The sequence below is a fragment of the Anas acuta genome, chromosome 1 (assembly GCF_963932015.1).
Source record: "Anas acuta chromosome 1, bAnaAcu1.1, whole genome shotgun sequence".
In the NCBI taxonomy this organism is placed as follows: Eukaryota; Metazoa; Chordata; class Aves; order Anseriformes; family Anatidae; genus Anas; species Anas acuta.
The window spans coordinates 16,235,053-16,248,600 of NC_088979.1; the positions used below are offsets into that span (position 1 = coordinate 16,235,053).

Sequence of the window (13,548 nt, forward strand, 5' to 3'; positions counted from 1 at the left end):
TATGACGATACTTAATTTCATCATTCAGTATTTTCCAAAAGGTTCTGTATAACCAAAGGATCCATCATTTCCCTAGGAGGTTGAATAGATAGTTGTTGGGAGGACATAATCGCTTACATACTGCTCTATTCACATTTGGAGAAGCGTTCGAATTTATGAAATGAAAAAATAATCATTCAGATTTATCTCAACTTCCTCCCCCCCCCAAAAAAAAAAAAAAAAGGAAAAATGCTCTTAAGGCATGATTTACAAGATGTCCAATGTAAAATACAAACCATTATTTTAATGGTTAAGTCATTCAACTGAAGTAAAATGTGAAGACGGCAGCGCTGGTACTGAGCAACAGTAATACCTCCCTCCCAACAGGAGCCAGATTCCACATCTGCTCCTCTCTGGCTGAGTGCCTCTCATAGACCAGCCCACAGAAGCATTCTCTGTCCCAGCTTAATCCATTGGGCCCCCACCTCATGCACTGGTGGCTGCCTTGCCCCTCATTCGTCAGTTTGGCAGAGAAAGGAAGTTGGTCACCTTAGGACACAGCCATCATGAAATCCAAGTTATCCCACTACCTGGGTAAACATTCTACGCACTAAGCAACCCCCCAGATTTTCTTAATTCTGCCTCTCCTGTGCTTTGAAAGAAGATAAGTCATTTCTTCATACTGAGAGAAAAACTTTGACAGATGACCACAGAAAACAATTTAATATAATTTTTTTTGACACATCAGGGAGATGAGAAGTCCTCACTTCATTTCACAAAGAACAATTTCAGATACTTCTCTCCCTGAGGCATTCCTATCGAGCTGGTTTGTGTCTCCTTCCTTTTTCCTTTCTCAATTAAGTGCTGCTTGGTTTGAGTCCTACTCAGAGATGCCTCGTCTCTTCCACTTACAGGCACCAGCAACTTTGGGGTATTGCAATATTAGTATCCATCTTTCTCTTCATATACTGCTGTAAAGAAACTCTCAAGAGTGATTTTGGGTTGTAGTAGTCAAATTTATTTTCACTGTAGAAGCACACTTGTTTCAGTAATAAAAAAATAACATTTTCTTTGCAGAATAAAAGTAATCCTGTAGTGGTATAAATATATTTACTTGCACACGAATCCACGTAAGTCACTCCATGTATATTCAGATTTAGTATTCCCATACTCCTAAGTGTCAAATGGAGTCAAAAAAGATAGTTGCTCACAGAAAGATGAGTGATCTGAAGTCTGGCTCAGCTGTGATTTACAAATACATATATGAAATAACAGAAATCCTGTTTTTTTCTTTTAAATTAATACCTTGTACATGGAAAAATAGTGACAGCCATCAGTACTGACCATTTCTGTTTGCCTAACTAAAACATGCTAAATGGCATCAGCCATAGAAGGCTCTTCAAGCTGTCTCACAGACATGACCAGTTCTGCCTGGGCAGCACTGAGGTATCAAAAGTTTTAGTGTTCAAGCTCAGCAGTCCTTAACCTGTGTTCAGCCTCCACTCACAGGCTTCCCAATGTCAGTTAATCTCTTTGAAGGAACAAGCCAGGTCTAGTTGCTTTACTTTAGGGGACTGATCAGACAACAGTTACATCCTGCTACTAAGCCCCTGTGCTGCTAATCCAGGTGTAGGATGCTCCATGCAGCATTATTAACAACTTGACAGGCCCACAGTCCAGCTTACAGTAACTATGGTTATGTGTAACTGTATCTAATATGAATACTTTATGTAAAAAGGAATAATACTATTTTCCACACTCCCATTCAGTTCAGGTCATGAAACAACAGTGAACACCACTGTAGTGGATTTAGCCTATACTTCTTTAACTTTTAGACAATTGCTGAACTCCTCTTTCAGCTGTGGGAATAGAGAAAAACAAAAAGAGGAAATCAAATTTAATGAATCAATCACATGACTCTGTGTTATGTTCTGCCTAATTATACCTATTTACTGTGTGGGCTATCTTCAGCACCATGCCTTCAGAACATATGCTGATTTATTCTGATGCTCCCTTACTGTTACTGCATTAAAAGAAAAAAAAAGTACAACAGTTAATCTTCTCAATTGTGTCTACGAAACAAGGACACCAAACTAATACAACACAATACTGAAGACAAGAGAACATAACATTTAGTTTTCATACACTGAAATGCAACTTCACACATAAGCTTATTTATGTAGGCACACTGACTTATTGAGCACCATTCTTTTTTTCCCCCCCATCTTTTTTTTTTTTTCTTTTTTTAAGTTTAACATCAACATTCAACTCTGAATGGAATAACATTAAACCTCTAGGACAGTTTCAATATTAGGAAAAGAACTACCTTTATTTTACAAACATCAAATTGCTAGTACTGACTCCTCAGTTGAGAAGTTCACTGCAGGTGACCCTCTCTCTGAATTCGCAGACGTTCTTTTTCCACTTGCAAGCGTTCCTTCTCAATCTGCAGCTTCTCTGACTCAAATTTTAAGAACTGCAGCCTCTCTTTCTCTAACTGCAAACGTTCTTTCTCAAGTTTTAACTTTTCAGTTTCTAGATCCAGAGGCTGCACAACAGGCTTTTCTGTTTGGGTCAGGTCATTTTCCAGGGCAGGTTTTTCAGCATGCAGAGTCTCTAACCTCAGTTTCTCCCGCTCGATCTGAAGTCGCTCCTTCTCAAGCTGAAGTCTCTCATGCTCCAAGTCAACATGCCGCAAACGTTCTTTTTCAATTTGCAGGCGCTCCTTCTCCACTTGCAATCTTTCAGCTTCTATGTCTAGTCGCTGCTTCTCCAGCTCCACCTTCTGCTTCTCCAGATTTATAAGCAAGTGAGAATCTTCATAGGCTAACCTAGCTTGAGCAGAGCTCAGATTTCCAAACTCTTCAATGTGGCTGAAATCTGGTAGGTCATTTTCTTTTTTCGAATCAGGCAAAACTGATGACAAAATTTCTTCTTCTTCCTCAATAGGAAACTGTGGAGAGGAATGCAATACGCAAGAATTACATTTCAGTTTCTATGCTAGAATAACGTGGCATACAACTTCATTGAAAATAACAGATACTGTATTTTTCACAGAATCTCAGAATGGTTGAGGTTGGAAGGGACCTCTGGATATCATCTGGTCCAATTGACCTGCAAAGCAGGATCACCTAGAGCACGCTGCACAGGATGACATCCAGAAGGGTTCTGAGTATCTCTAGAGAAGGAGACTCCACAATCTCTCTGGACAACCTGAGCCAGTGCTTTGTCACCCTGATCTCTGTCTCTCTCTCCACCTTAAAAATACTCCAGAAATATTTAACTTAGATTCTACAAAATAACCACGTTAGATCAAAAAATATATATATATTTTTTTCCCCATTTACACAGGTAGAGAAACACACTTGATCTATAAATTAATACTTAGCCATGAAAAATGGAAAATCAATTTGTCTGTGGACATGCAAGAGCAGCATAGGAAACACTGCATGAGAGATATTAGAGTATTCAGAACCACTGACAGAAAAGAAAACTGGATCTAGAAAGCCTATGTTGTTCTTACTTTTCATATAGCTCAGTGACATTTACTTAAGCCACTGGGAATTTGTTGTGACTAATTATCTATCAGAGCAGCTGGATCCAAGAACTACGTGGTATATAAGCTAACACAGCCCTCATTAACACAAGGATTTAATTTCTAAAAACATTTAACACTGTACAGTATTTAAAACCATCTGACATTTTTCACATGCTCCTAACCCATCAAACTGCATTAAGCAGGTCAATAAACAGGGCTTGTTCAACCAAGTTTATGTTGTCGTGTTTGCTGGAAAAACACTTATGATGCGGATGATGAGGGGGTTAGCACCGCTGTTCTTCGTGGAGCATAAAGGCTGTAATTCTGCAGGAGTTATGTGCTACACATGCATAGTACACAAGGGATCACTGTGACCCATTTGTATACTGCAAATGGAAGGCAAACTGAACAAGTTATGGGTTCAGAAAACAAGACAATGAGAGCCACTGCCACTCTAAGTATTAGAGAAGACAGACACCTTTCAACAGCTGCCAGACAGCAGTTCCCCTACCATTTAGCAGTTTCTTGTGATTTTTGGCAGCACATATCCCATTGGAGTTTAGACTCAGATGTTCCCAATCTAAAAAAGTATCCCTTTTTTTAAATTATCACTACACACTTGTACAAGCAGAACAAACTACTGCTTTGTACAGGCAGACAAATATTTAATTTCAGTCTCGCTGGCTGCCTATCCCAGACATGACAGCCATGGTGCTACTAAGAGCAGAAACCAGGCCACAGGACTCACAGCTGCTTGATGTAATTCATGCTACAGTTCTGACAGAGGAATGGCCGATTGATTTATTCAAGTAACATGTTCAACTCCCATGGGTCCACTTTAAGAAATGCAAACACTATGCAATTGTGCCTCCAGGCAATGTATACTTCATTTGTTAAAGAGGTGCGTTTCTCTTCTCCCTTCATCCATTCCAATAACTTAATTTATTAAAATAACCAGTTTCCTTCAAGAGTGTATTTGCTTTCTACTGACTGGAATAATTCCTATCTATGACACACAGAAATGGAAAACGTACAAATACATACTTGTATCAAGGAATATCAACCTTACATAGCGCTGCAAGTTGCTAGATGTAAATATCATCTTTCTGAAACATACCTGCTTCTACAATTTCTTTAATTCACACATTCAGACAAGACAGAAAGAGATGCTATGAAAAAAACACAGCAAAATGTCCCATGCTGAAGTGAAAAGGGGGTCATATTGCATATAGGTAATGTACGCCAGTCACTTACCTCAAAATTTTGTGGGTCTTCCTCTTCTTCTTCTACTTTGATTTCTGTTAAAGATCCACCTGCTTCTCTGAAGTCAGTGATATTCTGCCATTCAAAACTAGATTCGTTTGCAAATCCCATTTTGTCATCCATATCTTCATTGAGAGAGTCATCTAGATCAGATGAAGGAAGATGAAACCCAGCACCTACCATCTTGATGTTTGCATTCAGGCGCTTTCTCTTCATGAGTGCTCTCCAGTCAAGATACCTCCTTTTCACTTCTGTCCCCGTTCTCTGCTCTCCTTCACCTACAGCGTTTACACACTCTGCTATTTCCTCCCAAGCCTTCCGTTTCATCTCATTAATTGTTGTATTAAGTTGTTTTGAAAAGAGTACTTCTCTCCTTTTTCTGATTTCCTTAAGGAGAGTTTGAGTTTCCTGAACACTAAAATTACTTTTTCTTTTTCTTTTTAATTGTTTCATTTTTTCCAGCTTTAACCTAATAATTTTACCACAGCAGACTACAGGGATTATTTGACGCTAATCAGCTAGTAATACAAATAAAATTTAGCAATGAAAGCAGAGCTCAGTTCTTGTGAAATGATTTTTCTCTTCACTTTGTAGTATTTTTCCTATTTGTCAGGCTTCCTAAGAGAAAAAAGAACAAACAAAATAAATCTCAAAGATACAGACTGTGTATTTTCCTTTAATGAACTTGGCTCTGAAATCACCAGTTAAGGAATGCATATTCTGAACCAACTGCTCATCTGATAGAAAAAAACAATTTTGTTAAACTCTGAATATAAAGTAGCTACAGATAAGCTTCTCTAAACTCGTATGAATTATAAATCCATTAATATATCCATGTCACAAACCGTTAAGGTTGAGTTGGTATTTCCATTACAGAAATACAGCTATTTTCCTTCAGCTCTTACAGTTTTGCCAGTTGGGATACGCTTAAGGCTGAAATTTGACATATACATCTCAGTTTGAACGTCATTTCCAAAAGAAGCTGAAATTGTTACATCATTACTTCAAAACCAAAATGTTTAGGCAAATGAAATTTGAGACATTTTTAAACTACTTCTGTGAAGAAGAAAAAAAAAAAAAGCAGATCTGTTAGAAGCTGAAGTTTTAGAGGTTCTTCTGACTTATCTTAATCATAAAAAGAACTGAAGCAACCCTGCTGAATAACAGAAAATAACTATTTGAACTAACTGTTCAAACAAAAGCCACACAGTTTTAATAGGAACTAGTTTTAGGAATAAGTCATTACACACCCATGTTAAAGCCCTCCTCCATAGTACTCACACTGTAGAACACCTCAATTCATGTCAGGTGTGACCACAGTTTCAAAGCTCAGTGCCTCTACCCTAGCTCCAGCTAATCCCATGCCTCATGCTGAGGAGCAGGCTAAAACCTCGTAACACACCTGACATCATGCACAGCTCTAAAAGGAAGCAGAAAGTCTGGGAGAAACATGGGACTGTTACTGCAGTGATGAATATAGCACAGACCACATTATCAAAAAACCAAACCAAACCAAAAAAAAAAGACTGAGAATCAACAACAATTCCTGTTCAGACTGCTTGGTAAATTCATCTTAAGTTCATCTTAAGATCATGAACTTTCTTTTCAATCACATTAACCTACCACTGTTAGAAAAAGGCTTCGAACCCACCAGGGCAATAATTCACTATACTTACAGTTTCAGGTTATGCTTATTATTAATCTAGTTTGCCTTCCATCCTCCAGAAGCACACAGCTCAGATTATATATTTGATTGCTACTGACTAATGACTAGTGGATTTTATCCTCAAATAACTTCCACCCCTAGGTTTTTATAGGATTCTTGTATTACTAAGTATGTAGTAGTCTTACATAGGATTTTATGCAGGATTCTTGTATTACTAAGTATTCTTCTCCTGATATTCTCCTGAAGTTGGTTAAAACTTACACATCAGCACATCACACAAAAGCTCTCCATTTGGGAGGTAAGGCACATCATCATTCAGAGATCAGTCTCCATCTTCTATGCACTACCTACTATAAATAAGTGGTTTACATATAAAGTTTTCTGTATCAAACAACATTCTTTCATACCCAAGATGTAAGCATACTGGCATCATTTTTCTTCCAATATTGCATTTAGGAAACTGTTTTACTAAACTTCCTGGTTGAAATATTGTCCCTGTTACAAATGAAGTCTCAATTCAATCTGAATTTAGTAATATTTATAAAAGACAAGTAAGTAAACACCACTGGGTGCACGGGGAGTCCATGCTCTACCAACACACACAAACACTGAACATTCTAAATATACAGAACATTGCTTTTACGTACACCTATACATATGTGCAATCAGAACAAACAATCCTTTAAGTAAGTCTATTACTATTAATGTCCATAACTGGGGGAGCGTAGTCGGCCTGGTTGACGTACTTCCATATATTCCATGACTTATCAGTCTCCATTTTCCATTCCTTTTCTTGATTACAAACACCGGAGAATTCCAGGGCTAGTCGTGGGAACAATATGTCTCACTTTAAGTTATCAAGCAACTGGTCTTTGGGACGCATGTATCCCATTCTTCCTGGATCGAAGAACAGCATAATATCCATCTCCTTTTCAAGGCCAATAGGGCCTGGGTCAAAAGGCATGTCCAAGTCACCAGGGGGCATAACAGCAAAAGCCTTTGATGGCTGTAGCAGCAGATGGGCCGATGGCGTAGCAGTCGGATCAGTAAAGGAGCCCGCAGTTCCCTCACTGTCTGGCAAACCACACATTTCTGACTGTGGTCCCACAGGGCTCTTTAAGGCCCCAGAGATTGCTCGCCAGGTGCCGAGCAATCCCACTGCAACCTTGTCATTTTTAGTTGCAGAGTTCCACACCTTGACCTCAGTTTGGTCCCATATTTCAGGCTCATAAACTGTCCGATTGTTAATAAGGAGAATAAGCTGTAAGGTTACCGGGACAGTCTTTGTTCCTAAGGACGTATGATTGCCCATAATGCGCAACTGCTTACCAGCAAGGGGCAGCTGTGTGCGCGGGTCCGCTACTCTCAACTTGAGCTTCTCTCCAGCTCCAGTGTGCCATTTCCAGTGACTTTCTGTACAAGCTTCTCTGAGCAGTTTGCTGAGTCTGCCCAACCCCTATCTTCATGAGGCGATCAACGTGCCTGTTCCTGTCCTGGTCCCTGTTCTGCTACCCTGTTCCTTTTCATTCCTTCTTTCTGCTTCTTTATTGATGACATAACTTCATTATATTGTGTTGCCTTTTTATCCCGAGGACAGGCTCCCCTCTTACACCCTCATCTCCACAGCAGTTCTTTTCAAAACAACTTTTCACTGGTCAAACAACTTTGCCCGGCAAGCAACAGCAAACACCCTGCAACTTCCATGCCATAATAGCTGGAAAACGAGCAACCAAGACTGCATGGCATCTCCTGAAGCACCCTTCTTTGTTCCCTCTAAACTCTTTACATTCCTGATGGCCTCATCATTAAGAGTCTGATGTTCTCATCAACCACGGGGCTTGCCGACCCCCATGGCCACACTCCTACATCTCCCCCTTCTTTATTAATATCAACCATCTTCTTGACACGAATTATGACTCCATATATCACATCCCTACTGTGAAATCATTTATTTCTGGTGGTTAATAGCTAGCCAGTATGCAAGACCTGAGTCCCAAGAACAAATCAATTTCATAGAACATAAACCTGCATCAGCATGGACCACTGTATGGTGCTCCCATGCAGCTACCTGGCACTTTTGACTCCTCAAAAGCAAGTTGGAAATTGCCTATTGTTGTTTAAGATACAGTGCAACTTCCTGCCTTTCTGAAAATCAAATTGATTCATTTTGAAAAAAGACAATTATTGGAGAATGTACTAGCTCTTAGGTTGGTAATGTATACACCCAGCTTGCCACAACTTGTAATATAAGAAGCAAACAACTTCCTGCAGTTTAAAGTCAGATTTATATCACAACACAGCACTCTTATCTGCTAGAATTACATATTTTATTTCTAACACCTTTTACCTGATCTTTAAGCTATTCCCTTAACCTTCATTATTATAAGGTTGCCATGAAAAGATACTTGGACATTTCAAGGAAGCAGTATCACATTTACTTGTGTCTAGCAGTAAGTCAATTTATTTGGTACTTACTGTGCTTTTCAAACTCAAATTGCAATGTTAGTACTTTTCTGTTATTACGGCAATTGAATTTCTTGACCTATCTATCAAATTCTTAAGTTTATTTTGTGTAAAGTGCTATTTTTTGTTCAGTTGATTAAACAAAAAAAAAAGTTTAAAAAGCCATTCAGCAGGTAAGTTCTTCAGAAAAGTTGCCAATACACAGAAAGAATTAAGAATACTTTTAGAGGTTTCACTGTTTATACAACAAGTATTCTGGATTGACAAATAAATAGATTGAGCCAAACTCTTGTTGCCAGGTACTTCATGTTTACTTCAGAAACTGTGCATGTGCGCATGTGTGTGTGTGTGCCTGTCTGCCTGTTTTCCCAGGTAAGGAGTATTACACAGAGGTCTTATAGCAGACAGTTTCTCTGAGTTTTCACTACCAAGACACTGAACCTTTGTTTAAGGTCAAACCCTACTTAGGTTTACTGAACTTGGCAGAATTTCAGATGCTTGATTCTAAGCAAACATCCAAGTACTTCATTAGCTATTGGACAATGGGTCAGACTTTCCAAAGTACTGGGTAAATCAAACTCTTACAGTACTACTCAACTGTCTTTTTTTTTTTTTTTTTTAAACGTAAATATTAGACTCTTGCCAAATCAAAGTTGTTTTCCCTCTCAAAGCAAGCACCAGCTAAGTCCTTTACTTAGTCCCAGCTGGGATCAACAAGGTTCTGGTCATTCCAGTAATTGGGAATCACAGGATTTCAAAAACTTATGTTCTTTTTAACCCTGGACCTTCCTAAATTTCTCAGTGCTAGCATGGCAGGGGAAAGTAGGCACAATCACTTGGGGTGTTTCAAATCAATTTTCCATCCTTGTTATCTTCTAAATATAATTTTACATGAATAAGGAAGATACAAACTCAGTTTTCCTCTTAGCTCCAGGTCAGGTTGAGTTAAAAAACAAAGGTCAGGCTACTCTGCAGGTCAGTTTCACTGCTGCTCACCCAGGTGCTCTGCATCACCTGCCCAGTCTCCCCTTCCATTCTTGAGAACTTCTGATATAATAATCCCTTACTATGTAGTTTTCCTTAAGACTTTTTTTTTTTTGCTATAGAAAGGGAGAAGCTCCTGAAAGCAACTACAAAGCCTACCTGTTTTAAAACTCATGACTAATTGATAAGCACATCTTACCTTTTCTCTTTCCTTTCTGAAAGCATATTGCCTTATTAAAGATGTTTATTTTCCTATTAATTCAAGTGGTGTTAGTGTATTGTCTTAACATTATATTAATGCCCAGATTTGGATCAACTCTACTGGGGACTATTTACCTTTCTGATATATTAAATAAAAAGAAATATTAACTTAGCTGAGGCTGGGGTCTGTAATATTCTGCTTTCTGATATTGCTAGATGGTGCCCAGGGTCTTAGTTTATAATTCTGGAAAATTAACGGTTACATGCTCAAAGTATTTAAGGGGCAAGAACACATAACAAGTCTGAAACATGGAAATGCATACATTCAGCAATAATTCTACATGGAAAAATATTACAGTTTTTTCCAAAGAAAAAGGATGTGAAGATAAGAGCAGACGTGAAAAAAGTCCAGTTATGTGACAGAGAAATCTCTGGGAAGTAACAGGATACAAACAGCCTCTTATGTGACTAGTCATGCACCCCATCACATGGCACGAGGCTCGCTACAAATGAAAAATTCTGTCTGTATATTTGCACCTTTTGGGTAGAAATGCAACATGCTGGCCAGAGAAACAGAAACGCTGTTGATCGCGAGAGAACAGAAAGCTGTCAAAGGGCTCCCAGGTAAGACAGCAGCATGGTGCTGTGAGTTTGATGCAGTCCTGTCAGGCAGAAGCAAGAAAAGGTTAAGACGGTCCTCATATCGGGACCAAAGAAAATGAAACTACTCGTCAGTGTTGAAATGAAACAGGTATTACAAAAGCGAACAGAACATAAATACACAGACCAGTAATAACTGCGGAGTGCAGAACGACAGAGGCACCCACATTCTGCCTTTTTGTTTCCTTCGCTCACATGCTGAAATGGGGCGTTTAGAGCCACAACAAAAAGCCCACAGCCAGAATTGGCCAAACAACTCCCAAACCCCACACAGTCACCATGGCTGAAGGCCTGGTGCTAGCATTAAGCTTTAATTACCCTCTAGAATACACCTGACATTCATTTTAATTATTATTATTATACCGAGATAGTTCGGCTTTTTTCTTTTGCAACTTTCAGAGGTGAAGGCTGAAGAAAAAAGTTTTAAATGAAGGAACCCTGGAACCAATTTCTTTTTTTTTTTTTTTTTTAAATTTTAAAATTCCGAGCTCCTCGGAGGCTCTACACGCGATGATGAAGCCCGGGGCTTTCTGGAAGCCCCGAGGCGCGATGCCTGCCCCCTCCCTGGGGCCGTGAGGAGCCGCGTTCGTGTGGCGAGCGCCTGGCGGAGCGCCGGAGACCGGCCCTGAGGGAGGCCGCCGGGCCCGCAGCCCCCTCCCCACGGGGCAGGGGGCGCGGAGCCGCGCCGGGAAGGCCTCCCCCGCCGGCAGCCCCTCCGGGAGGCGGCAACAAAAGCGGCCCGGGCCCGTGCCCCTCACGGCGGCCCCTCAGAGGCGCCCGCCCCGCTCCCCGGGGAGCCCCGCGCGCCGCTCACCTGCACCCACCTCGCCCCGCCGCGCCGCCGGCCCTTTAACGCCCGCCGCCCGTCCATTGGGCGAGCCGCGTGCCTGTCAGCCCGTCCCGCGCGCCTATTGGCGGGCTAGGAACATCGCTTCGTTTTTGCCCCGCCCCCCTTCCCTCCAGCCGCGCCGAGGCGCCCCGGGTACGCGCTGGGCGCTGTACAGCTCTCCCCGCGGAGCCGGCGCAGCGCGCAGCCCGCGGGCGGCCATTGGTTGCAACCGCTGCTTGTCTTGAGGATGCTTTGTGGTGATTGGCTGAGATCTGGTAAGGCCCGCCTCTTCTTCAATGAGCTTCCGGCGGCGCGTTTCTGGCCGGGTCAATGAGGCGGAGGGCGGGGCCGGGAGCAGGGGGCGGGGCCTGGCTCTCGCTGCGCTCCATCACCATGGTAACGCGGCCTGTGCTAGGCTGCGCGGCAGGGGGCTGAGAAATAAACTTATTATTTATCACTTGGTTCATACAGCTTCATTATGTATCACCAGGTTCATACGGCTTCTGGGGATCGTTGCTCTGGTGCTGAAACCCTCACTTTGTGTTGCCATTTTACACTTTCAGCCCACAATTCTGGCAGTGGTGTTCCTGAAATATTCATACAAACCAAGCACAGAAACACTACAAAGTTCTGTCAGCCTCCAGAAAATGATAGTTTTGCTGCTATGCTTGCCCATTGTGTACAGAATACCATAAAATTTTAAGAAGGAAAATAGTGAAGTAGGGTAATGAAACCATGCCGTGTTATTGGCAATATATTACACTGCATATTACGGTATTATTACAAATCCCAAGCATGACCTAGGCTTTAATTTATGCTATTTTATTTTGACAATGCTCAGAAGTAAGATGCAAGCAAGCACTAAAGATCTTGTAAACTTGTTCAACATAAATTCAGGTGTAATAGGTGGAAAGAGAGTGGAATTCATTACCAGTCTGAAGCTCTGCCAATCTGCAACAATAATTACAGCTAATTATAACTCATTAAGTACCCCTCTTTCATTGTGAAGCACAAAAACACTAAACATGATTACTGCCTAGTAAAATAATTTGAGCTAAGAAGCATACTTTTTCATATGGTAGCTGTGCTCATAATTTTAAATGGATCTCCTTTTTCCCCATTGTTATTCCACTATTACAGAACTATTAATCAAAGGTGAAAAAAATATTGGTATATACCATCTTCCTCAACCAAAAAGTTCTTAGAGCTCCTTCATTCACATGAACTCTCTTGAATTTACATGTAGTTCACTGAAGCCTAAGAAAAATACAATTATAATCACAGAATCTCTATGTTGTTTTGTATGTTGCTGGCAATTGCGACAAATCATCTCATAGATTGCGATTGTCATAATTTGACAAACATCTACAAGTCTGTTGTAGTTCTGTAATATGCAGAAAATTAATCTTCCAAATAAGCAGAAACTTTCGGTTATGAACTGTAGCACAGAACCAGTCTGCCCCAGAATCATTCAGCACCTGAAGCCAGCCTGGGTTTGTGCCAGACTGACTTGTTGTGGGCTGCAGCTCTGCCCGGTGTCTGCTTTCTTTCTGGCTTTGTAGTCACCAACTCCACATGTAGTTCATTTTTATAAACTTCATTATGTACAGACTCTGGTTCCCTGCTTTTGATCACAGTAAGAAAAGCCGTATCGTACAGTCTGTTTCACATACAAACTGTACAAGTCCAAGGTGAGTTAAAAGTTTCTGTATCTGTCAAACATACGTACACAGTTTTCTTCTGATCGTGCACAGGGTTACATAACTACATCTCTCAAATTTGGTCTGCAAATTCATTGTTCAATATAAGCTTTTAGCATTGTGAACACTGTCAAGAGTGCCTTGTACATGCCTTTTGCTAGTTGTGGGGCAAAGGCCTTGGGAGATTGGAGTATCAATTTTTATTGCTGTAACTCTAATTTCTCTACACAGTGGTTTGAAGGTTGCTACATTTTAAGTTCTGGAA

The 13,548-nt window shown here is 40.7% G+C and overlaps 1 protein-coding gene across 4 annotated transcripts; it reads right to left on the reverse strand.

Moving 5' to 3' along the window:
- Positions 1-974: 974 nt before the first annotated feature.
- Positions 975-11,783, reverse strand: MSANTD4 (Myb/SANT DNA binding domain containing 4 with coiled-coils). Of its 4 annotated transcripts, XM_068670273.1 has the most exons (4): positions 11,118-11,551; positions 10,632-10,756; positions 4,772-5,398; positions 975-2,932 (listed from the first exon to the last, which is right to left on the reverse strand). In XM_068670273.1, the coding sequence occupies exons 3-4, from the start codon at positions 5,231-5,233 to the stop codon at positions 2,357-2,359; spliced, it is 1,038 nt and encodes a 345-aa protein (XP_068526374.1). In that variant the 5' UTR covers positions 5,234-5,398; positions 10,632-10,756; positions 11,118-11,551; the 3' UTR covers positions 975-2,356. The 4 variants fall into 4 exon arrangements, with proteins under 4 accessions (XP_068526374.1, XP_068526382.1, XP_068526389.1 ...); XM_068670281.1 differs by lacking the exons at positions 10,632-10,756; positions 11,118-11,551 and adding an exon at positions 11,579-11,783; XM_068670288.1 differs by lacking the exons at positions 10,632-10,756; positions 11,118-11,551 and adding an exon at positions 11,569-11,783.
- Between the last annotated feature and the right edge of the window lie 1,765 nt (positions 11,784-13,548).

Coding starts and splice junctions, on each gene's coding strand:
- MSANTD4 (XM_068670281.1), bottom strand. CDS start 5,233: ATGAAACAATTAAAAAGAAAAAGAAAAAGTAATTTTAGTGTTCAGGAA. Junction 2,933..4,771: donor AAGACCCACAAAATTTTGAG/GTAAGTGACTGG, acceptor TCCTCTCCACAG/TTTCCTATTGAGGAAGAAGA.